Raw genomic sequence first — 26937 nt, forward strand, 5'->3', positions numbered from 1 at the left:
ATATTACATCATTCATGACATGGTCAGTGACATCACTGATGACATCACTGATGACATCACTGATGACATCACTGATGACATCTCATTTGACATCAATGACCACATCACTGATGATATCATTCATGTGACAATACAATGCATCTCCTCACATTTTAATATAACCTCTGTTTCACCCAGTGTTAAATACAGAGTATAATTTTTGAAACCATTGACACACCAATACTACATACTACATATGTACTCACTGATTCCTACGTCTACACACACATTCACTCATTCACCCATACAATCATTCATACATACAATCACTCATCTTTACAACACTATCATATGCACTCATACACCTATACAGACACTCACACTCTGCCACTCATCCATGGAGTTACTCACACACCTAGTCAGTCCTGTAAAGAATCAATCACACTTCCATTTTCTTGTCTATACAGTTAAACATAGAGCACCTTACATTTTCAAACATATACTAACACATACTTAACTTGTTATACAATCATTGATATAAGTACACATTGATCTGCACAGAGTCACACACCTCCCAGCCAGCCACACACACACTCAGTCTCCCATACAAATACTTGGACAATCAATCAGTAACCCATATAGTTAATCATATAGCTACTGATCAACACATGCAGCAGTTTACAGAACAACAGACATAATGATGCACAAATTAAGACACTTTAGTCACTAACCCATGCACTCAGTGAGACACATTTAATCACTCACTCATACATTCAGTCATGCACCTACTAAATCCTTCATCCAGACACTTCTACATCTACTCATTCTTCAATATGTAAAACATATTTAAACTTTACAGAAACACAGTCACTGGATGATGTCTTCAGTGATGTCGTTTGAGATGTCATCAGTGATGTCATCAGTGATGTCATTTAAGATGTCATCAGTGATGTCATCAGTGATGTCACTGACCATGTCATGAATGATGTAATATGTGACATCATCAGCAGTGCATTGCGGGTGCGCGATATATAGTTAGTGCAACTAACTATATATGGAATTTCAATGGTTTTGTGTGAGTAAAATAAGGTTTTTTAAATGCTAATTCCTAACTATATATGGTCTATAACCTATGGTTTTTTCAGTGAATATATATATATTTATATCCCAACAAGGTTGCTCCTTTAGGAAAAAACCTCACAGGTGGGTAACGTTCCTTCTACCAGAAGGTGCAGCGGGAGGGACCGTCACATCAAGCCTCACATGTTCTCGCCAAACGCATTTCGGGCATAGCAGCCCTTGATCACTGGCACAGCAAAGAGTCACACAGGAAACATGCAGACACCATTTTATTTTCAAATCAGCCCCGCCCATAGGCCTCCAGGCATTCTGGTACTTGTGGTGTTTGCCCAGTATTTCCCCAGTGGGTTTCAGGTGTCTCCTCAATCATGCAAATATAAAAACCACAGTGAGTTGGTTAAGTCACCCAAACTGCCGTCCAGGAGTTCGGCAGTTTGGGTGACTTCGAAGCTTGGATTTATTACTGCCTGAACCGCCGCTGTGAAGATGAAATGTTTTCCTATCGGCCAGGAGGCCGTCAATTATTGAATTGGAGGCATAGAGCCATACAGATTCCAACCTATGGGTAACTTTGAATTTTACACAAAGGCAAGGCGAGGGACAGAGAAGTGGCGAACATTGCACTTTGGCTGGGAGACACCGAGGCCACGCAACTAACTTGGGACTGCTCATATTATGCCTGCATGTAAGTGACATCCAGCACTTTCAAAATCTGCATTGTCTATAAGAGACTTTAAAAACGAAGTGAAAAACGAAATGTGCATTAAGGCTAATGTGAATAAAAACACACACAAACATGGCAGCCAGTGAATCTGGTATTCAGACCAAGCAGTTTCTAAGTGCTTCGTTACTGGCTATGTCTCTGTGGTGCCCCAATTAAACCAACTTGGACCTTATTGTAAAGTTTCAAGTAATGCACACAAGAACTTATGAATTGAACTTCTCTTTATTAACCGGAGCGCCGGGAGCTGCCTTCTCACCAAGCAGTCGGCGCCGATAACAACATGGCCGCCTTCCGCTTCCCGTCCCCACACATCCGGTTCCGGGGACGGAACACTAGACAGCCACCACATATCTCCCCCCTTTATGCAATAACCAACAGGTATATAACAAAGTCCTTACTTCCAGTTCATATCATAGTCCTTGAACTTCTCTGGCACCTTTACTCTCCTCCCTGTTCTTGTTCTCATCACCTCACTGCTTTCTTCTTCTCTTGTTTCCTTTGCCTCCATCCCTTTTCCTGAGTTGCCTCTATCTCTGTCCATCTCTCCTTCTATCTTGCTCTCGCTCTTCTCTTTCCCTATGGCTCCTCTTTCCCCTTCTCGGTCTGCTACTTGCTGCATACCTTCTTCTACTTCCTCTACGTACCTGCCACTACTTTAGTTTTCGCCTTCATCACTTACGTATTCTGCTCCTCCCATAGTCTCTTCTTCCCATTTCAAGATCTTGCTGCATTTAGCCATTCTGTCCAGTGACCATACTTTCCCGTCACTAAGTAGGGCCGACCGGGCGTATGGTTCCACCACTTTCATGGGTGGTGAAAACTTGCTTTCTCCCTTTCTCTTCAAAGTGGCCAGCTTTACTCTAACCCACTCGCCTTTCTCTAGTCCTGTTTCCTGAGTGTTACGTCTCTTGTTGTAGTGAGTGGTATAAACTTCTTGTGCTTTCTCCAGATTTCTTCTAACCACTGCTGGTGACCACTTACTCTGCACTACTAGTTTCCTCCATGCCACGTTGTCTTTTGTGAAGGCTTCCCTTCCTCTTAGCACTTTGAATGGGCTGTATCCAGTGCTCCCCGGGGTGATCCGATAGGCCCATATCATTTTCTCCAATTCCTTTTCCCAGTCCAGGCCGTCGTCTATCGCCGCTTGAATGGTGCCCATGATCACTCGATTGAAACGCTCCACCTGGCCATTTCCCGCGGGATGATAGATAGGTGTGTGTTTCACTTCAATGCCATTCCTGTTCGTGAAGGCTGTCCACTTTGCTGAGGTGAATTGGGGCCCATTGTCACACGTGATTATTTTCGGGATACCTTATCTGACGAACGTGGCATGTAAGAAGTTCACCACTGCATCCGTGTCCACGTGCTCCATGATCTCCACCTCCGGCCACTTGGAATACTTGTCAATGATGACTACTGCGTATTTCTGCGTTCCTACTTTGTTGAGGACAGGGCCCATAATGTCCACTGATATGGTTTCCCATGGCCCTTCGGGTATCGGGAATTTACCCAGAGGTGGTCTCAGCATGCTTTGTGATTTGTCCGCCTTCGCACATGACTCGCATAGTCGCACGTGACGCTCAACCTGCGCATCTATTGCAGGCCACCAGTACGCCTGTCTGGCAAGGGCTTTGGTCTTCGTGATGCCCTGGTGTCCTTCATGTAGTAGAGTCATAAGATGATTCAATATTCCTTGTGGTGGGACCACCTTATCACCGTGGAGTAGGAATATGGGATTCTCGGCCAGCGATAGTTCATCTCGTACCTCCCAGTACCTTCTCAGTTCTTCTTTGAGGTGTCTTTTTTCCGGCCAACCATGGACCACATACCCTTTTACAGCTTCTAGATCCACGTCTTCTTTGTAAGCTTCTTCCCATTCTTGGGCACTTATCACTTCTTCCGTGTCTTGAATGGTGGCTACCGCATATCCTTCCCAGTTCTGTTTACCACTACTCACTGCTTCATCCATGGCTGCCGCCCTGCTCAGGAAGTCTGCCACTTTGTTCTGTGGTCCCGGAATGTGTTCCACTTCGTACACGAAGTCCAACAACCTGAGAGTCATCTTGGCAATCCTAGGAGTCGCGTGTTCATGGCCACTGGAAGTCAGCACTCGGACTAAGGGTTTGTGATCCGTCCTTACTAGGAATTTGGCTCCCCACAAGTACTGCCTAAATTTCTCCATCGCCCAGACCACCGCCAGCATTTCCTTCTTGATAACGCTGAACTTCTCCTCATTGGCGGCTAGTGATCTCAAGGCGAAGCTGACGGTTGATGTGTCTCCATTCTCCGACCTCTGCATGAGGACTGCCCCAAGGCCACGATCACTGGCGTCCGTTGTGAGGATAGACTCTGCGCTCGGGTCAAATCCTTTGAGGGGGATTGCAACACCCATCTCCCGTTTGAGGGCGTCAAATTCCGTCTGCTCTTCTGGTCCCCACTGAAATTTGTTCCGTTCCTTGAGTAGTTGACGAATGAAGTGAGTTTTCGTGGCAAAGTGCGGGATGAATTTACTGTAATACTCGGCCATTCCCAGGAATGACCGAACATCTTCTTTCTTGCTGAGAGAGGGGGCTTCCAGGATGGCTCTCATGTTGGTTCTTTTCGGCGTTCTCCCATCTCCACTCACTTCGTGACCTAAGTACGTGACAGATTGCACTCCCAACTTGCACTTAGACCATTCCGCTGTCAGGCCATTGTCCTGTAGTGTTCGCAGTACCTTGTGGAGTTTCTCGTTGTGGTCCTGTTTTGATTTGCCCATTACCAAGATATCGTCTTGAAAGAATAGTACATCTTTTATGTCCTTTAGTAGTCTGTGCATTAGCTTCTGGAAGACAGCTGCAGCCGATGCCAACCCAAAAGGCATTCTCACAAACTCGTAGCATCCAAAAGGTGTGATAAAGGAGGTGAGATGGCTGCTCTTCGGATGTAGTCTCACTTGATGGTAGGCCGATGACAAGTCCACCGTGGAGAACCATTGAACATCTTTGGTTTTCGCTAACATCTCACTGATGCGGGGCAAGGGGAATCTGTCGATGACTATGTTTTTGTTCAATTCTCTAAGATCAACACATAATCTTACTTTGCCAGTTGGCTTCTGGGCCACTACTAAGGGCGAAAGCCATTCAGCACTCTCAATGGCTCTGATCACTCCCTCCTTCTCCAGTCTATCCAGCTCTTTCTGCACTGCGTCCCTGCTGCGGATGTTCCTCACTTTGTGCACTACTGGAGTAGCACCCTCTTTCAGTTTAATGAGATGTTCGTACTTCCTCAGCTCCCCAATTTGACCATTGAACACCTTGGGGTAGGCTTTCTGCCACAGTCCTACATCCTCTGTATCATCCTTGTCCATGAGCAGGATCTTTTCAATGCCCCCTGGGTTGAGTTGGATCCCCAGTGCTCCTTGGTCCTTCCAGCTCAGGACAGAGGGGCCCTTCTCTGCAACGTATAGTTTGCAACTTGCGTGGCGGCCTCTGAATTCGAACATGAGGGGGCAGTATCCCAGCATGGGAATCCTTTGTCCGGTATATGTGACTGGCCTCAAATCCATCTGTTGTAGCTGCTCTTTGATCGTGGGCTTGAACTTATCCTCCCATACTTGTTTTTGTATGATTGAGATGGGTGCCCCACTGTCCGCAATCATCTCTATTGGTATTCCGCCGATGTGCATGTTCAGTCTCGGTTTATCTGACCCAGAACCATCCATTTCCAGCACCTGGACATCTATGTATAGGAACTCCACTTGGTCCTCCGCTTCTTCCTGGTCGCTTGCGTCATCTTCACGTGCTTGGTCCACATATCGCACTGTAGCGCCTTTGGGTTTCCGGCGGCACACTTTTTCATAGTGCCTGAGGACACCGCAATATGAACATTTGGCCCTGAACGCGGGGCACGCTTTATCATTTCCGAGATGTGCGGTACTGCCACATCTGTAGCAGCTAGGCCTTCCACTTTTATATGTCCTGTTGTCTGGCTGGTATTTGTTGTTGTTCGACTTTCCACCTTCCTGATTTCTTTGCGTGTCTCTTTGCCTCGGTCTTTCACCTCTAGTTGGCGTCATTATCCTGCATACCGTTTGCGATTCCCCTGCTTCCTTTTTCGCTGCCTGGGCGCAACGTCGTGATAGTTCTGCCTTCTTGACCATTGCCCAGATTTCTTTGAGTGGGGCGTCACCATTTACCCACAATTTCTCCTGTATGTGGGAGCTGGTCGTGTGCATGACAATCTGGTCCCTGATTAGGTCGTCGTGTAGCGTGTCGAATTTGCATGTGAGGGCCAATTTCCGCAGGGCCTTGACGTACTCATCCACCGACTCCCCACTCTTCTGCTTCCTCTGAAAGAAGTTGTACCTGTTACTCGCGACGCACACGACCGGTCTGTAGTGTGCATCTAGGTCCGCGATAGCATGACTGAAGACGTCGGTATCCGTTGCGACCCTTTCGCCTTTGACTATGGTGTCATATACTCTGATCCCTTCCGGACCCAAATTGTGTAACAGAATTTTTTTTCTTCGTTTGCTCGTGAACGGTGCGTCACCTTCTTCTTCCAGAGCCTCTAGGTAGTTGAGGAAATACCTTTTCCAATCTTCCCACTTCATGTCCGGCTCTCCGCATTTCGTCAAGAAAGGTACTAATTGCGTGAGGGATGATGATTGAGCCGCCATATTGGGCACACCTCTACCATGCCTTGCTGCGTGGATCGTCCGACCAGGTGGACTCCCCGGTGTGTTCTGTTCTGCTGTGTCCTCTTCGCTTCGATCTCCGTCGTTCTCCTCCCCCCTGTGACGTCCTTGCTGGACCTGGTTGCAAGAGGTTACTATCCTCTTCTAGCCGGTGCGATGACCCTGGTGCCTCTGCCAACACCCGCTGTTCCGCCAGGTTGCCGGGCGCCTTGCACAATGGTCAGGGATGAGTTGTAGCTCTCCGAGCCCCTTGTAAATATCGTGTGGTGGTGCTGGTGTGCACTCCCCCAGGTCGTGGTTGCGCAGGTAGCGTCACAGGGTTGCTCCCAGTCTTAGTTTCTTATTGGGGGCTGTTTATTCCCTCCTGGGGCGCTGGCGCGTTTTCGCGCTCTTTCCTTGACTGTTGGACGGCTCCTCTGCCGCGCTCCGGTGTTTCTCGGCGTTTCCTCACGCCGGATGCGTAGTTCTGCTTGGTCGCGTGTTCTTGTGGTTCTAGATCGCATCCTCCGTCGCCATTGTAAAGTTTCAAGTAATGCACACAAGAACTTATTAACCGGAGCGCCGGGAGCTGCCTTCTCACCTAGCGGTCGGCGCCGATAACAACATGGCCGCCTTCCGCTTCCCGTCCCCGCACATCCGGTTCCGGGGACGGAACACTAGACTGCCACCACACTTATTTAAATGAGTGCTGTGTTCTGTGCCATGGAAAAGCACTGAAGAAGGCTATGTGCCGAAATGCATTTGCTTATCTTTTAATCTATTGTCCTGTGTGTGCTCCGCACCTAGCAGCTTTGATATATACATATATGTATATGTATTTCCATCCAAAGTGCACTGGAACGTTCTAGTTAGGCTCAAAATATACACCACAAATCCATAGAAATTCAGCAGTCATATTTAGCTAAGCGAATTATAACTTTTGCCCCTGCAATATACTGCCTATGAACTCGCATATTACTTCATCCAGTGAGTGTTTTTCATAAATGTTTAGGACAGTTAAACATATTTATCAAGTGACTGCATAAGTTAAATTAATTCTCTACTACTAACAAGTGATACTATTTCTAACATATCTCATCTGAGTGGCTGTGCCACTGTCAATGAGTGGGTTTCCTAATTGCTGTATGGGTGTGCGAATGGGTATACAAGTGGCTGTATGGATCTGTCAGTGCATGTGTGAGTAGCTGTATATGTCTGTGAATGGGTGGCTGAGTATTTTTTGGGTGTGTGAGTGGCTGTGTTAGTGCTTGTATAGGTGTGTGAATGGATATGTGAGTGGTTGTACGAATGTGTGAAAGTGTGTATAATTTGTATATTAGTGTGTGAGTGTGTATGTAAATAGTTGTATTGGTGTATCACTGGCTGTTTGAGTAACTGTGTAGGTATGTGAGAGGGTGTACAATTAGTTGTATGCGTGGTTTTATGAGTGTGTGTGTGAGTGGTTGTATGAGTGTGTGTGTGGGTGGTTCTATGGGTATGTGTGTGAATGGTTCAGTGGTTCTGTAGATATCAATTATATAATTTGACATGTCATCAGTGATGTCACTGACCACGTCATTAGTGACCATGTCATGAGTGATGTAATAGCAGTGCATTGCAGGGGTGTAAATTATAGTACGCAAAGGTAACTTTAACTGCGTTATTTCTATGGTTTTATGCATGTGTAATCTGAGCCAAACTACAAAACCCCTTTAACCTTTGTTTTTTTCAGTGAATTTCAAAGGTTTTTCACAATGTATTTTCAAAGTATTATGTCCATGTAATGTTTAGTTTTTTTTGTTGATTTCTAGGCTTTATTTTTAGTACAAAGTATATTACAATTTATTTAGCTTTTTAATTTAGTAATTTGTTTAAACTGTAGACTTTTTTTGTAACAAATATGCATTATATATATGTTTTAAAAAATACAAATCAGATGTCTGCTTAATGTAAAATATATATATAATGTTTTTGTAGATATAATTCAACAAATTTTACGTTTTTTAATTTTTTTTTATTTCTGGACCGTGATACCTCTGCAGGTCTAAAGACGTTGATGGGACTAGTACCAAGTGCTCTATGGTTATTGATTGCGATCATGTGATTGCAATGAATCTGCAAATTGTGCATTCGAAGCTTCACCGAAAATGTTTAAAATTATTTTAAATATGTACATCCTCTACTTTCATGAGTGATGTCAGGGTGAACATATTAATAAGTATATACGTAGCGCCCTACTTCTGTTTTACAAGAAAGTTACTTTTTTAATGAATTTTGCGAATCCACAGACTGGCATCGCGTATTCACTTGATGACGAACCCAAACCTTGCCTTTTGATTGGGTACATTCGGACCCCACCCATGTACATGTTAAACAACACCCAAAACAGTTCTTTCTCCAGAGAACTCGGTAGAAAGAGGATTGAGAACCAATAGTTTTCTATTATTTGTTCACTTTCGTGAATTATTTGATAGAATGGCTGATGCTCTCTCTTCGGTCCAGGGTGAACACTCAGAACCTGTTGAGGATAAGGAGAAAGATAAACCACCTCCAAGAAGCATTTTTACAATACCTTCAGGGGAATAGAAGGTTACAGTTAAATATGTGCAGTGCAGTATTTGTGGCAATCAGTTATCCAGGGGCACTGCAAAGAAGTATTCGCATGGAAAACGTTCCATATGGAAACACTTAAAAACAGTTCAGGGAAGAGTCAACCACTGTATAAGGCGGAAGAAAGCAGGTGCAGCATGACAGTCCACCTCTACAGCTTCCTTTGGAGAACTATCAGCTGCAGTCATTACTGTAGCAGCTGCCTGCGAAGAATTAAGTGAGATGGTTACTCACTATGCGAAATGCCACTTGCTTGTTGCTGTAAAAATGTCTTCTGTGTGTGCATTCTTGGATGCAGTGAAGAAGCACCGATGTTAGCTTTTTTTTATTTTGTTTCCCTTCACCACTTAATGTTTTTTGAACAATGAAGCCAATTGCTTATTTGCATTTCCCTTACCCGTTTAGTTCCCTGCTTACTTTTTGTTCAAAAATAAAAATAACGCAATGAAAAACTGTTAAAAATCCCTTCTGCAAAAAAAACAGTTTTTTAGAACGACCCTCTGGTGAAACAAAGAGCTAACTCTGTTTTAAATGTGCCGGTGACTGTATTGGTAAGAGACTGGGTGTGTCATGGGTGTATCAGTGTGTGCCTGGGTGTGTCAGTGTCAAACAGTGTCTCTGGGTGTGTCAGACTCTGTATCTGGAGCTGGGTGTGTCAGTGACAGTATCTGTGTAAGTACGGGTGTTTGAAAGGCTGTATCGGTGTTTGCCTGGGTGTATAAGCAAGTGTATCAGTGTTTGACTAGGTGTGTCAGTTGCTGTATTGGTGTGTAACTGGGTGCTTCAGTGTCTGTATTGATGATTGCCTGGGTATGTAAGTGACTCTATCGATATGAGTGAGTGTTTTATTGGGTATATGATTGTGTGTCTGGGTGAAGTTAGTGGCTGTATCGGTGTGTGCCTGGGTGTGTCGGAGACTATTGGTGTTTGCCGGGAAACATCCTTTACAACGCAACTTTTACCACGCAGTGCCTTTACGACACAACTTTTACAACACAAACCATTACAACGCATTGCGCTGGGGGGCGCTCAAGGATAGGGAATAGGTTTAATTTACTATCCAACACCTTCCCTACTATCTACGGGGACTGGAGTTGGAATAGTAAATTAAACGATTCACTATCCAGCGCCCCAAAGCACTATGCGTTGTAAAGGCATGCGTTGTAAAAACAGCGTTGTAAAGGCATGCGTGGTAAAAGCATGCGTTGTAATGTCATACATCCGTGTTTGCCTGGGTGTGTTAGGGTCTATTAGTGTGTGGCTGGCTTGAGGCCCATGCAGCATTGGATATGATATGGCTTAAGGAAGGCTTGGACGTATTGGCATTTGTCAGGGTGCTTTGACTGTTGGTCGTTGAAAAACATGTATTTAAATGTTGCAAACAATTTGCACAGGGTCAGTAGTGCTGCTCCTCTCCGTCTACAGTATCACTTCGCTCATATAGTTGAGGCAGACATGGGGGTTTTAAATCTTTGCTGATCCAATAGTCCATACATTAGACTGTTGATAGTGTTGGTAGTTGTATATAGAAAACCAATTTGAAACCAGCTTTTACTTTCACAGTGTAAAGTATGGAACCAATGTTACCGTGTAGTAGTGGTGCCCAGGTTCACCTTTGTCATATCAATATTATGCTCAAATGCAGAAAGTATATTTATTAGAAGTACCTTATTGCAGAAGGTACGCAGAATATACCTTCTGCATTTGAGCATGATATTGGTATGACAAAGATGAGTGATAGAAGGAACTTACTGTAGGTCATATGATTAAGAGAATTAAGTGCTATTATCAAGTGATTCAAACGGTCATCCTCCTTCTAATTTATTTGGCCTTTCCAATGACTTCCAAACTAAATCCAGTGTTCTAGATAATGATGTACCCTCCTACAATGATATGTCATGACTGTAGGAACCAGTTGTTGGTTATAGACTTGTATGAGTTGTGTATCTGTGTGAAAAAGTGCCATCTTTCTTGCCTTGGTATGCCCCCACTTTTTTCTGAATTGCTGGTGTGCTTTGACTGAGCGTGCCCTGGGCTCCTGCCAACCAGGTACCCAGGGCCTGTGTTCCTTCCCTAAAACTGTACTGAAACAAAACCCAATTGGCATCTATGGCCACCTGTCAGCCCCTAGTAGTTGGTACCCTAGGTACACAGGGCATGGTGACCAGAGAAGACCCCTGAGGGCTGCAGCACTTATTGTGCCACCCTCAGGGGCCCTGTACCCTGGCACCCACACACTGCCTTTGCAGGCTGAGTGCCTAAGTACAGAACTAAAACCAGAGTCGACATGGCACACATCCCTGTGTGCCATGCCCACAGAACCCACTGCCCTGGCATACTTCAGTCACCCCTCTAGCTGGGTGCCCTATGCCAGAGGTGTGCTCACAGGTGCATGAGCCCTGTGCCCCTACAGTACCCAGGGCCATTCCTGGGCACTGTAAGTGCAGTGACGCCATTAAGAGTATATGGTGCTGGGAGGTTGGCATTACGAAGTCCACAGCACCATAATGGCTACACTGAAGACTGACAAGTTTGGTATCAAACTTCTCAGCACATTAAACCCGCACTGATGCCAGTGTGGGATTTAATGTAAAATGCACCAGAGGGCATCTTAGAGATGCCCTCTGAAACCCTAACCTACAATCCACGTCTGGCTGAGTGGCTGCAGAGGCTGACACACAACAGGCATGTTGCTGGACCACTGGGTAGGAGAGCCCCCGCTCTTCTGGGCCTGCAACAATGCACATCCTGGGGAGGTGCTAGGTCTCCTCCCCCAGGATGGGCAGGGAGAAGCTTCAAAGGCATGCCGCCTCTGTGAGCTTCTCCAGACCATTTGCTGTACCCAGCAACCAGCCCTCACCAGTCCTGCCCCCCACTCTGGCAGGAAGACTGGTGGGAAAAACTACGTCAGGAAGGGGGGGGTGCCAGCCTGTGCCAACCCCACCCCTCAGGTGGGGGAGACGAGGTGAAGCATGACTCTGGGCTCCGGCCATCTTGAAGAGGGGGAGCCCTGCCCTATCACAGCTAGGCTCCTGCCCCCCTCCCACAGGCGAGGAGCAGGCTAGGGGCTGTACCCACCCGAGGGCAAGGACCCATTGGTCCCTGTCCTTGCTCTACCTGTAACGCCCCTAAATTCAGTATTTAGGGGCTCCCTGAACCTTCCTTCCTCAGATCCCGATATGAAAAGAAGAAAGAAGATCAAGAAGAAGACCCGCCGTACAGCTGCTAACAGGACGACAACAACTGACTTGGCCCCAGCCCTACTGGCCTGTCGATCCTGGAACCTGCTCCTGCTTAATCCCAGCGACTCCAGCGGACAGCACCATTGGGATACCTGGAGGACCTGCCTGCCTTGACCCTCTTGAAGACTGGGACTCCCATCAGCAGAGGCTCTGCTGCAACAACCCACCTGGTGCCAACCAGGAAGCTCCGGCCCAGCCCACTCTGCACCCGCCCGGGCCGGGCCCAACCGAACCAAGATAACGAGGACGCCCCCCCCCGGCGACTGGGACCCGACGTCCAGTGCCCAAAGACCCTCCTCGATGAACCAGCCAACGCCTGCAGACTCAGAACCTAGGGTCACCCCAACCGCGACCAGCCGAGGGTAAGCTTTTCCGACACACAACGACACCCCTGCACCCGGCGCCCTACAGCCCCCTGTGCCTCACTTTGGGGTACCTACCTGTGCTCCAAGAACCCAGCTTAGCTCTCGAAGTGCTGGTCGCCCCAGCCTTTGTTACTTTTTGACCTTTCCCATTGGATAACATTGAGCGCCCGACGGCTCAAAAGCACCCTACACCCAGCCGCCCAAGTACCGCTGGCTGTGACCCCTGTGTCCTATCCAACTTCCCACCCTTGCCCTGAGCAAGTGACCAGGAGCCCAGCTCCCACAGCCGCGTGGCCTGCTAGCCAGCAGCCACCAACCGAAGGCCCCCCCTTCCCTCATTGGATATCATTGGGCCTACCTACCTCTGCACCCGGCCGCCCCTGTGCCGCTGGGAGTGAACTAACTGTACATACCTGACCCTGGGGGACCCCTGAGTCTATGTCCAGAACCTTAACTTCACCAACCAAGTACTCACCTGGAAACCGGTAATTTACTTACCTGCCATTGGATAACATTGACTCATTTTTACTCGAAAATGTTCCAAGTGTGAAGTTTTGAAATCTAAAAATATTCACATAAAATCAGCCAAAGTCCGAATTCCAAAGTACTCACCTGTGATCAGGGGAGAAGCCAGTACTGTACCTTTCAGCCCAGTACTGAACCGCAAAAGTAATCCCTAGCGGGGTTACTAGTAATCTGTATTTTCTCCATAGGAACCCATGGTCTGCTTTTCTATGAAATTTCTTCTGTCTACTTTTGAAAACTTGAAATATTCTTCAAAAATCACACGAAATACTGAAACGCACTTATCTACCTGTTTTGAGTTAAGACCCCAGTGCTGGCCCTAGGAGACCAGTGCTGGGTTACAAAAGTAACGTGATCATACTTTACCTGCAACCTGAAATGAATAACATTGTCAGATTTCCTTTGAAAAGTTTTTAAGTGTGAACTTTTAAAACCGCTTTATATTCATGAAAATTCGCTACAGTAACTAAAACGTTTTTGCTAACCTGGTTTCAGCGTAGACCCCAGGACTGAATCTAAGATGTAGTACTGGGACTACTAAAGTAATCTATATAGTAATCAACTGTACTTACATGTGGAAAACCCATTGAGCTCAATGCTATAGAGTGTTTTAGGATGGTGTTGCTTACTGTCAATACTGTATTAATTGTGTGCGCGAACTTTATTGCTCCTTTGCAAAGTAATTACATGAGAGCACTCATAACAAGAAAAGTTTATTTTTAGAACTGTTGGTTCTAAAAATAAAACTCATATATCTGTGGATATAAAAACAATTGGCCTGGAGTTCAGTCCTTGAGTGTGTGAAACCTTTTTCTGACTGAGTGTGTACAACAAATGCTTTACACTGTCCTCTGGTACTGCCTTACTGCTCGACCAAGCTACCACTTTGGAGAGTAAGGTCAGTTCTAACTTTAACCTCTGTTATACCTCTGGGGTTGGTGGACTCTATACACACTGTACTTCATTCTAGTCCAGTATATATAGAGCCACTTTCTCACAGTTGTGTATCTGTTTGGACTCAGGACACAACTCCAAGTTGAGCTACTAATGTACACTCATGCACTGAAGGCTATCAAGGAAAGAGAAGCATATCTTTAAATCCACAAACATAAGTAGTGGTCATGGCCGTTGCTTTGGCGATCCATGACCAATCCAGTTCATGGGTGCAGACTCCATCACCCTCTCAAGGCCTTTCCTTCTAGAGGTCTAATGTGCAGTCGAAGTCATTAAGTAAGTCCAAATTAATTTTAAACGCAAGCATCAAAAGGTGAACCAGGTATCAACAAAATTCCACCACTCTGTATTTGAAGAGAAGGAAAGAGAGAGTGTCACAATGTTAGTCGTTTTTCCTCTAGGTCCCTAGTCAAGGAGCCGATTTCCCATATCATTCCAATGAACCCAGAGTTTCCCAGGCCATTCGATTCACAATGCCACAGCACATTGATACCTTCAGGGAGACTGTACTGCATTTTCGTCCCACTCTGGCATGCCTTCTGGCCCCAAAGAATCACTGGGGTCTCCAGAAATCACAGGGACCTCTAGTCTGGTTACCACCAGGAGGTCTGTCTGAACTCTTGGAAATCGCTTCAGTATGGATTCTAAGACATACGTTTTCTCCTGCGTTAAGAACCTGCCCTGGGCCATTCTTTGTTGGTGTCAACACCATTGGTGCCAGATGAGGATCCCTTACTAATTCCGATGTCTGACCCCAAACCAACTTCAGCCAGATGTCACACTGTGAAATTATTAAAGTGCAACCAGTTCTCATATAGCCTGACTCTGTACCAACACCTCTACCAAGGCGGTTCCATTCTATTTTTGTCTCTGGTTCTGAATACAGTACGCCACAAGAGATGGATAATGTTGGGGCCATCACTTAGATTGCCTACCTTCCACATCTGCATCATTTACAGTAGCGGTCCGATAGGAAATTAAATCTTGGAATTGCACCTGCCTTCAGTCGATTCCAAGGCTAATGTCCTTATGGAAACTTGCAGTCTGGATAAGCCACTTCTGAGCCCTTGCTCTACTTTATGGAGGCCCTCATTGGTCGCTAGATGGGCACTTGGTCAAAGCTGGGGGTGGGCGGAACCCACTGAGTTTTACTCTGTGGAATTACACGGAGTTCCATAAAAACGATGCTAGAATCCGCGGAGTTCCGTAAATACTTTGCGGGATTCTGCAGACTTCCGCCCGTCCGTAATATCTCAATGTATATGCATTCCAAGAAAATCACTGTGACCTCGGGTGGTGTTAAAATATCGACTTCCAACCTCAACGTGTGCAGCCGTGTCGGGTCTTTAAGTAAACATATTCTGTATTTGTTTTCATCCAAACACATTCTTTTGTTGTACCATTTGCTCTGCAATCTTTCAGCATTGAGAAGAAACAAATGACACGAGGGAAACTTGATTTAAGAGTACAGAAAGTCCTTCTTAGCTTCACTTTGCCGGGCAGAGCCGCCCCTTAAATTGTTTTTACTGAAGAGCAATGGCCAGTTATATATACAATGGAGCAAAGCATGTTTCAGCACATTTAAACACTTCATATGTTTACGTCGTATTGTTTTAGAGGCACAGACAGGAATGGCATTTGCCCCAGATCTCACAACGTGGAGAGGCTGTGGCTACGTGCCTGGATTGATATATTTTGAATGCAACTAAAGTTTTCTGTGCAACGTGTGTAAGTGAATGAGGGCTGCTTTAGTGACAAATGGCAGTGCACATTGTCATCCATGCACTTTCTCGTGTTTGAACGATGGCTATCATTCTTAAATGGAGAATGCGATGCCTGTTGCACATTGTTTTCTGTCCACTTTAGTTGCACTGCTTCAAAAGTGAATACACTGTGCTTAGTTGCCAGCTGCCCCACATGCCAGCGCTTTGCATTCTAGACCTCATAGTTTGTTTTGCCAGCAAAGATATGTCTAAAAGCTCCGCATGCAAAGCATTGAGGCTGAAAAGCCTGGAGTGGCAGGCGGGATCACACCTGCAATGGATCCACTTGACAGTCATGAACTTTCAGTTTTACTCAGGAGGCTCGCAACACATGCTTCATAAGATCCTTTCTTACTAAGTGAGGTCCTTTCGAGCTTTTGTGGAAATTATCACATTACAATTGTTGCACATTTTTAACTGAGTCGCACTGAACCCTAGAGTGCAAATTTGTCTACCATGGTTTAATGGTCACCAAGATCCCTCATGTCGGACCGAACAAAACATGTACTGATAAAGAGCAAAAAAAGAATTCGGCAGTGTCTCTTCTTCATAGTACAGAGCATCAGTGCCAGTAATTCACTGTATCTACACGCTGTTTACCATTGCCAAATCATTAATTCTGCCGGCGCAGCTGCGGAATATATTAGTAATTCCGCATTACAAAAGTAACGCAAATTTACTAAATTCCCCTAATTCCACCTGCGGTTTTACAAATTCCCCAACACACCTAGTTAAAGCCATGTTCTTGCCCACTGGTGAAAAGGCAGGTGGCTAGATATCAGGCTAGTGCCTGGTGAGCCTGGTTTTCTCACTAAGCAGTCTACCCCAGAGATCCTTGTTTCTCAGGCTTCAACAAATGAGGTGAACCCCAATTGCAAGACTCAAGTTCAAAAACTTTATTCGGTTGCGAAGCAGCCATAAAAGTGCAAATAAGCAATAAAGACATACATTGCAATCCAGTTCCATCAATACTATTTCAGCCGACGAGCAAAACTGCATAAAAAGTAAGACAATCAATAAATATTATTTAAAAAAAGATAACATTTGCCATTTAAAACCCCATTAATCAGGGTACATTGTTGGGTTGCTGGTGTAGAAAATGGTAAGCCTGAAAACAGTGCCTCAACTTTCTAGACTTCATAAAAGAGGTTGAGAACATTTTATTAAATCTTTTATAACAGCCACAAAAAAAGATAAAGTGTAACATGTTTTGCCCAGAAATATCGTTGCATGGGCTAAATTCACGATTGCTCTGAAAGTCCAGAGAGAAGCAAAGCCAATATTTAATTTTGCCCGTCCTAAAGCAAAACAATAATGCGGGTTCCCATATACCACTGAGGTTATATAATGTCTGAGAAGGGTTTCAGTACTAAACTGCAGATAATTAGCATTAGTAGTTTTTAGTGTTTCAACACTTAGCCTTTTATCTAGTGCTGGGACTAGTAATAAGGATTGGACATGCTTCCTCCCTAAATACACATCCAATGGGACACCCGTGTAACGGGCGAAGGAGGGGGCAAGGAGAAACCACCGGCTCCAGAGACACCTGTGGCATCAGCTGTCCATGTCACTGTTCTCGCGGCCAGAGGTGCCTGCTTATGGCTTTTACTCTGCGGGACATGCCCGGGCCAAGAGCAGTTATGAAGACATCTATAAGGAAGACAGGAAGCACACCTTCTTTGTCCTTGTTTTTAAATCAATCTTAATCTTGTCTCTTCGATATGTACAACAGTTGCGTGCAGATTGCTAATAGCACCATGCCCCGTGGCACCGAGGTACTAGTATCACACATATGGGGTGTGGTCACGCCCCAAACAAATTAATAGTTTGATACAGATATCTGTAGGCCTTAACAGGCACAATGAGCTGTGCATTTACTTGGGACGTGACCACGCCCCATATGTGTGATACGGGCCAAGAGCAGGCCTGTCTGCGCCAGTCAGCAACCGGTGAAGGCCAGGCTGGACCACCCCTCTAAATTGTTGTGTAAGATCCCAATTCTGGTCGTCTGACCTTCCCAAAACCATGAGGTAATGGGCAAGCATAGGATTCTTCAAAAAGACACAGGGGAAAATAGCCAATACTTTGGACTCCTTTCTGTCTGGAGTAGCAAATGCCTTCTTTAATGAGATTACGCTAACAGAGCGCCACCTATCTTTAGGCGAAGGGAGAAGAGAACTGACCCCAGTAGAAGCCTCCTTGATTACAATCATAGTAGCATCTATGATGACTCGAGAGGAAGCACCAGAAAGCCCAACTAATGTTCCTCCTATCCAGGCCGACTTGAACGGACCAAGGACACCTTAGTGAGCCTCCAGTCAAAAGAAACATGGGTGGCTCAACAGGTAAACCTAGAAAGGTTCCGATAGTGCCCCTAGCAGTGGTCTTGGGTGCACAGAAAAAAGAGCCATCTACTAAAATCAATGCTGACTTATACATGAGACAGGAAAAGCAACTGGTATCATTAATCCAAACACTTACATTAAGGTTGGGTAAAATTGAGGGAATCCTAGATGCACTATACAAACAAAGGGTGGTAAATGGCACTGTGGAAACAAGGGGGCCTAAGTTAACTTCTAACCCACTCTACCAGAAGGATCCTGTTATAACAGACGGGGGTAGGAGATCAGAGCAACCAACTACACACCCACTTGGCTCAAATATATAGGGGGAAGTAGAAGGACCTTCCCATTTAAGATCCTTGCACTCCATAACATACCCTGTTTCATTGGCCGCGATACAGCAGCAGCCGAAGCAGTCCAAAGATTCTACTATCTCTCCCCTGCCCAATCAGGGTGATAGTAAAAAAAGGTGAACTAACAACAGGCGAAAGGAGATTACGTATCTGAGATTTCCCTCCGGGCTGCTTGCCCCTTTGTCATAATACTGGCCGATGTACCAGTATTGAGTGAGGGCCAACAGTAGACGACCACTCAACTCATATCTAGGGCCCAGCACTGGTTGTCGAGAACAACGAATGGGGCAGTTGATCATTCTAGCATTAGATTATGACAAGGAGAGTGGACTGAGTGAGTCGGTCCCCAAAAGCCCTAGTGGGCGACTGCATAGTCCTTAATTGCAATAACAACAAAGTGGTGGGTTATCTGCTTGGGATTCTACCAAATTTACCCCCGAAGAATGAAGGATTTATGCTCTTCCTTTGGGCTATTTCTACAGGCCCCGAGGCAGTTCCCTCCTAAGATTATGAAGGATAGAAATGTCATTTATTAATCAACTCTACCTTCTTTAACTTTGCCCCCATTTCCAGATATGAGGAGCCATAAAGTAAGGATCGATAGTCGCTTCCCTCCCCTACAAGATCTGAAATCATGCGATTGACGGAACAATGTCCCCATAGCTTTCAACACAACTACTTTCCTGCCCAAAATGGGTAAGGTGCGGGGGAAGGGAAAGAGTTAAGCAATAGCTACCTTGAAACATCAACCTGGAATGTAGCCAGTATTTATTTAATTTATTTATTTAATGAGTTTTATATAGCGCTGGCTCGAACCGAAGGTATCAGAGCACTTTACATAGTATCAGCGAGAGGCAAGTTACATACGTTACAAAGCAAAACACAGTGTTAAACAATAATAAATAATAGTTAAGAACTTGCTAAATACTCGGATGGCAAAAAAGAACGCATGATGAGGCAAAGTAAAGAGGCGGAGAACAAAGAAGCAGAAGCAAAGCGGAAACCAGAACAACCAGAGGATCAAGAGAGGGAAAAAGTTTGAAGAATATAGAGGAAAGGGTAGGAAAGCAGATAAGGACAGGAGAGCGAGCAGGGGACAAAAACGGAGTTGGCACTAGGGGCATCAGCCAAAATCGAAAAACGGGAAGTAGGTCCGTGAAAGATAGAGACAGTCAAAAAGTTGCCCAGCTCGGTCCGTCGGGGACAGAGGGACGGACGGAGATAGCCAAAATGGCGGCTCAAGGACAGCAGAGTTCGGAGAAGACTGTGCCTAAATGGCGGGGTGCACGCGAGTCTAAGATAAGAGGTCAAAGAGGGCCATTTCGGAAAGAAAAAAAAACTGAAAGCAAACCATGAGAGCTACAGTCACGGAGAGGAACCAGGAGACGTAGGAGCAAGAGAGTCAGGAGGGGGGACAACAGGCGACACCCGAGGCACAGCTGTATCATCCGTGTGCATAAGTTCTGAGGCATCGGGCAACAGTGTCCTATCTGTACTACGCGGATCAAAGGAAGGAAAGGGCAGCAGTCCAGAGAATGGGAGATAGCAAACTGAAAATGGAGGCGGCATCTCACCGGCATGGATGGAAGAAGACCGGCTGACATCCTGTAAATATAAGAAACATGGGATACTGACCAAATATTTATTAAGGGTTTTAGATCATTCCAAATGGCAGACATACCATCTATGAGGGGCAGAGCGAAGGGTGGTATTGTGACATTAGTTGCTAACACACACAGGCTAAATGTGCAGAAGTTTTTTTTAACTCCTTTCTCCTACTGTCACATCCTACTATGTGAAGGCCGAGGTGACTGGGATTGGTTGTTGATCAATTATTATGAAAATAATTTTACTGGAAATGAGGCCTCGTTGTAGTTCACTTAAGGGATCCACATGTCACTCCAAAATCAGACAGTAAATACACAAAACAACACAGGCACACAGAATGGTTAAATAAGTAAATGTTTACTTTCTAAAAGTGGCATTTTCAAACACATAATTTAAAAATAATCTTCCTAAAGTAATGTGTTTTTAAATTCTCAGTTCAGAGAGTCTAAACCTAATTTCTCTATCTTGCCCCAATGGAAAGTTATAATTGTAAGATGTTACAAAGCAACTCCCATGTTAACCTATGGGACAGATAGCCTTTCAATAATGAAAAACGAAATTGCCACTATTTCACTATCAGAATATGTCAAACACACCAGCACATGTCCTACCTTTTATATACACTACACCCTGCCCATGGGAGTACCTTGGGCGTACCCGAGGGTTGCCTTACATTTGAGAAAAGGGAAGGTTGGGACCTGGCAAGTGGGTGCACTTGCCAGGTCGACATGGCAGTTTACAAACTGCGCACAGACACTACAGTGGTAGGGGTGAGACAGATTTACAGGGGCTACTCCTATGGGTGGCACAATCTGTGCTGCAAGCCCACTAGTAGCATTTGATGTGCAGGCCCTGGCACACTCAGTCCTCTGTACGAGGGACTTACCAGTAAATCACATATGCCAATCATGGATAACCGCACACCCCCAGTCATAGATCTGGGTTGAATCCATCATCATTTTTTAACTCACTTCGCCACCTCAGTTCAGACTTAGCTGTAAGCAAACCAGTATTGACCCTGTGCCTCATGGGAACAGTACACCCGAACTGCCATCCAGGTCTTCCCTGAACCTGAAACAAGCATCCTGGGACCGGTTTCTGGGTAACAACCTTCATCAGCCAAACTAGCTTGAATCCAGTGGCAAAATAAGCCAGGGACGCACGTCTGGGCATACCCTGCCAACTTAGGGCGAACAAAGCAAACACAAGGAGATGATGTACAGAGCGCTGAAACTTTTCAGACACTCACCCCCAGATCTGGGTTGAATCCATCATCATTTAACTCACTTCGCCACCTCAATTCAGGCCCAGCAATATGCAAATCAGTCTTGACCCTGTGCCTCATATGAGCAGTCCAGCCCGTGCCAAGCCAGGTCTTCCCTGAGGGTTTCATGGAAGACCTGTTTGCCCTAAGTTGGCAGGGTATGCCCAGACATGGGTCCCTTGCTCACTTTGCCACTGTATTCAAGCTAGCCCGGCTGATGAAGGTTGTTACCCAGAAACCGGTCCCAGGATGCTTGTTTCCGGTACAGGGAAGACCTGGCTTGGCTATTCAGGCTTGACTGTTCCCAGGAGGAACAGGGTCAAGCCTGATTTGCATATAGCTGGGTCTGAACTGAGGGAGTGAAGTGAGCTAAAGAATTATGGGGGATTCAACCCAGATCTGTGACTGGGGGTGAGTGTCTGAAAAGTTTCAGCGCTCCGTCCATCATCTCTTTTTGTGTTTACCCTGTTTAGATGTCTTCCCAGTCAATCGAAAGTGGCAGCAGACGCTGGAATGAGCAACAGAGTCTTTGCAGGTCCTGGTCTGAAAGATGCTCACTATGAAGGAATGAAGCCCCAGAAGCATGGCCAAGTTCGGACAGTTGGTCGTGCCGATCTGCTAATCGAGTTCTGTGAATGGCTTTACAAAGTATAAAGAGCATTTGAAGGACAGTGACTGAAGACCTGGATTGATTGTTAACAGTTCTGTCTTGGAATTCGATTTTGGGTTTGAGAGTTGTATTGCAGTTCACAAGATCAGTTTTTATAAGTTTGTTAGATTTGGCGGGTATTTCTGTTTTTCTTGTGGAATCTGTCTGAAAATGTGATGATGTTTGCAGCTATGGGTTTCATTTGGGTGGAATTTTCGGGAGACATAGTTTCACTCTCTTTGTATCCTTTGTTGCAGCCTGGGAACTGGGCAAAGAAAATTGGCCCTTTCTTAATGTCCACGAGTTCGCTAGTGTCATCGATTGTGTATTACCCTACAGTGTGAACAACAATTGGTGTCAGTGAACTTGCCCTCCTGAACCCACCCAAGCATATGATACACACAGACGTGGCCTCCCCCTATCCTTGCAGAATCCTTGAAAGGAGAATCCATCACTAAAGCAACAAATGCTCTCTGGGTTGTGTTTGGATTGCCCAGTGCTTAAGGTTGATCATGAGCAGTGGTCAGTAGGTTTTCCTTTTATTTCCATCAGTGTGTATGCAGAAAAGCTTTAGTATTGTCACACGAATGCTATGTTTTTCTACATCACAATTTGAAGCCAAGAAATAGTTTCAAGACTACGAATCTCTTTGGGTACGGAATATCCACGTCAAGAAACACCTCGGTGTCTGCTAACCACCCATCTTCTGCAGTCCTCCTCGGGCACACCCATTCTGTCCTGCTTTTGCAATAAATGCTTCTTTTCACTGAACTACTGGTGCAGGCAAAAGAAACGTGGGCTAGAGGGACGCGTGGCAGCTGTTCTTTATCAGGACTTGGTTTCTTCCACTGGCTCTTTATTTGATCTCTCTCAAGCCAGCTGTCAGCTACGCTGCCTTTTATGACCGCCAGGTATTGGGCTCTCTCAATGTCGCTGGAATATTGTTTGCACATTTTATTCGATTACATAACTGCTGGTTCTTCACTTTACTTTATGCTTTTTAAGTAAATTTTCTCGTGTTTGTATTTTGTCATAAACATGTTTACTTGCTGAGGTCGTTAATCACAAACATTTTTGCTTTAGGAAAACAGTGAAAAGGAATCTGGCCAGGAAACGCCGACGGAGTCCAAAGAAACATGCACAGCAGGAGGTGAGATGTGCACTAATATCGGGGATGGCCAGCTGAGAGAGGAGTTAGTGTTTTCATAATGTCTTCATTAGAAGTCCCTTTGCATGAAATAGTGCTGAATTTGAACCGGTGGTTTCTGGTGCTCGGCACCATCACTCAATTGTCAACACTGCACCTACGCCAGCTGCCACATGGTGGGGCTGTTTGTGCAATTAATAGATGAACAGAACAACAGTTGTTTATTAATTCCATATACATTAAAGACAACTAATAGCTGTCACCCAAGCCAATCGTATAGCTTTGGGGGACTTCGATCAGTCTGACATGTCATACTTGCAGCAGTGTGACATTTAGTATTATGTTGGTACTGTCATTGGCAGGGCTGACAGTGGTAATGGGTGGTACAAGGTGTGCTTGCCTCCAGGCACTTTTTTTACTTTCAAATTAGGCTGGTGCTCCAATACTTTCGGGTCGAGTTTGCGGTATATAAATCTGCCAAAATAAAAGCACTGCACCCGCAGGGCTTTCGCATCAAATTAATTATAATTGTTCAGTGTCAGTTCAGTTCAGTTCAAAAGCTTTATTCGATTTGTAAAACAAATCATACAAGCAGAACACATACATATGTAACATACATTGCTAAAAAAGGCAACAAGGACACTACAATTAAAAGCAATCTAAAAAAAAACATTGTAAATCATAGTGGGAGGGGGTTCTAAGAACATGATATGACCGGAGTTAGGTTTGGACTATACAAATGCTGTTGCCCGGAAGACTAAGTTCATTTATGATACATAATACATACATTATACATATAATACATTGCACATAAACAGACAAATATACAGACAGGAAGCCAAAGTAAAAACGGAACACAGTCCGAAATATCATAAAACTATGGCCTTCCTGGCAGCTGTACATTTTAATATATATGATGCTACGAAGAAGCAAATATCCATATCCTCTAGGGAATTAAGTAGCTGCAGAGCATTCTTCGTAGAACGAACATTGTATTTTAAAAAGACTGGTTTTAAATATATTACCCTAAAAGAACGATAGAATTTACAAAACAATACAAAAGTGGCAGCAGCTCTGACGTGAAACATTGTCACAAGGGCATGCTATATCAGATCTGGATTTCATTGTGGGAAATGCAACAAGGTGATGAACGATTCCCAATCGTAAGCGTGTTAAGACAAACCGGTGGGAATTACGGGTGACCCCAGAGAGGTAGGGTTGAAAACCAGCGGGTAGGTTACAGTCCCGGTAAGCCATCACAGATTGCAGCTTTCCAGACACCTTTGCACGGCATTCTTTTTTATGACTTAAGAACCTTTGTTTAATGTCTTTTTTTTTAGATTGAAACAACAGATTTAGGATCAAGGAAAATGTCAAACTGAAATAGAAGATAAAACCAATGGTGTATATACTTGAGCCACAGGATACGTGAGGAGTGGTCCAACCTGAGACAGTCGATTGTTCAGTGTCTTTGAATCTTTCTCTCATAAAGGATGAGATTGAGCACCATTTCAGCTGAAAAAGGAGGGACAGAAGAGACCAGCTTCATTCATTTTGTCCTTCCCAATCCTCCGTACTGAATCGATTGATCCACTGAGGCTCGTCCTAACCTATATCCCTTCTAGTCACAAGTGGCACGTTGCCAAGGGAAGAGCACTGAAGCAGGATAACCAATGTAAAACAAGGTGCATGGTAAAGGGGACACGGGCTTCTGTTCCTTACCCTGAGAGTCCTCTAGGTTACAGATCTGTTTTTTCTCGGATGCAGAAAGGCGCTTCTTGTTCCGGCCTAGCAGCCGCCACAGACGCATTTTGTCAGTGCTGTACATTAGAGGCAGGCGATCAATACTTGGAGCCGCCCTATGAGCTGCAAGTTCTTCTAGTTTGGTACCACCAGGGCAGTGTGCCACTGTCAGAGCAGTCCAGACTCGGAACACTATTACAAGATATGATCGATTTTAGGGCGAGTTCCTTAGTTTGGGGAATAACTGGAGATGCACTTGTGATGTGTGAATTGTGAAGTGATGCATCCTGTTATTCAACATTGCTTTTGCACCTCCATGACTCTTCACAAAACCATAACTAAAAACATAAATGTAAAAAATATACCTGGGCTATGTCGTCTTTTTATGGCTGCAGACCGCTCTTTCCATACTGGTTTATCCATTCGGAATTGACCGCTTCCTGGAACTAAAATGTACTGGAACTAAAATGTACTCCTCGGCAGCACCTCGACCTCTTCCTTATTCTCTACGTTGGCCGTGCCCAGACGAGTCGGGTTTCATGAGCACCCACCCACCCAATATGTGGCCTGGATTCTTATGTGTGGAGCAACATCATAGTCTATTAGATGAAACACGAGAGGTTTTTATTCCGCCTCATCTTGAACTTTCATAGTATGTGAAGGTGCTGTCATGTGATAATGAAAATAAAGCCTGGACGCTCAGTGAAATGAAATATTTGATGGAGAAGCATTTGAACCGCGCTGATCGCCGGTATTTTGTTCCACATTTTACATACACTCCATGGGTACCTCTCTAGCTCACCCGTTGTACATCACAGGCTAATGCTTTGTCTTTAATTCTTGACACACAAGATTGAACGCGGAGGCAGGCAGAAGTCAGATTAAAGCTTGACTTCTTTTGAGCTCGAGGGCCCAAGAGGGACTCGAGCTGAGCCAGAGCTGAGCTTTTGTTGTTTTAAGGTCTTCCTATAACAAGGTCAAAAGACCAATATTATCGGCTATGTTACTTAATTTGCATCTTCCATCAGGTTTATTGAAGGTAGTTAAGCTTTTTCCATCAGAATACCAGGGTCCGCATTTTGTTTCACATCGCCAACTCAAACACAAGGTGTGTCTCCTTCTATATGTTTGTGTTGTATTATTCACATCTGTTCTCAACTCTGAATGTAGTTGCATCTTTTCTATCGTAAGGGTGTAATATATGATCTAGTAGCTATTTGAAGCCACACACATAAAAGAAAATTCATAATGGCTGAGTAATAATAAATAAGCAAGTTGTGAAGGCCATCAATCTATAAAGGGGTTATCGTTTTTTCTTGCATTGCCAAACCGGGTCTAGATGCTGTCCTTTTCCGAGCAAGGATTCCTTCCATAGTCTCACACGGAGATGAATGTGTATGTCATGGATTTCAATAGTGAGTTAAAAATATTGTTAGACCTGGCAGCCTTGGCGTGGTTTCCCCTGATTTTTTTGCCTCTGCCGCCTGTATTTTTAACACTGTACTGGATTTAGTTTTTTGCTGGTTTAGATGCTTTGGGCACTTTGCCACTGCTGATCAGTGCCAGAGGGAAAGTGCTCCCTGTGTAGTTTGTTATTGTCATTGGCTATCCATGATTGGCATATTTGTCTAACCAGTAGGTCCCTAGTAAAGTGCACTAAGTGTGCCAGGGCTGGTAATTCAAATGCTACTAGTGGGCTTGCAGCACTGATTGTGCCACCCACATAAGTAGCCCTGAAAAGCGATCTCAGGCCCGTCACTGCAGTGCCTGCATGCAGTTTATTTATTTATTTATTTAAGGATTTGTAGAGCGCCTGGTGACCCGAGGGCATCCCCGCGCTATAAAACTGTAGGTTGGCTAAGAGGGGAGAAAGGAGGAGCGGAACTCTTTATTTGGGGAAAAGCAGCGTTTTAAGTTGTTTGCGAAAGCGAA

The 26937-nt window shown here is 45.1% G+C and overlaps 1 protein-coding gene across 5 annotated transcripts in view; it reads left to right on the top strand.

Moving 5' to 3' along the window:
* Nucleotides 1-26937, top strand: part of IRAG2 (inositol 1,4,5-triphosphate receptor associated 2) — a 1168119-nt gene that overhangs the window by 837516 nt on the left and 303666 nt on the right. For all 5 annotated transcript variants that reach the window (XM_078674100.1, XM_078674103.1, XM_078674104.1 and 2 more), the window contains one exon: nucleotides 23199-23265. In XM_078674100.1, the coding sequence (XP_078530226.1) occupies nucleotides 23199-23265 (67 nt within the window). The remainder of the gene's footprint in view (nucleotides 1-23198; nucleotides 23266-26937) is intronic.

This window comes from Lissotriton helveticus, chromosome 1_1 (assembly GCF_964261635.1).
Source record: "Lissotriton helveticus chromosome 1_1, aLisHel1.1, whole genome shotgun sequence".
Taxonomy (NCBI): domain Eukaryota; kingdom Metazoa; phylum Chordata; class Amphibia; order Caudata; family Salamandridae; genus Lissotriton; species Lissotriton helveticus.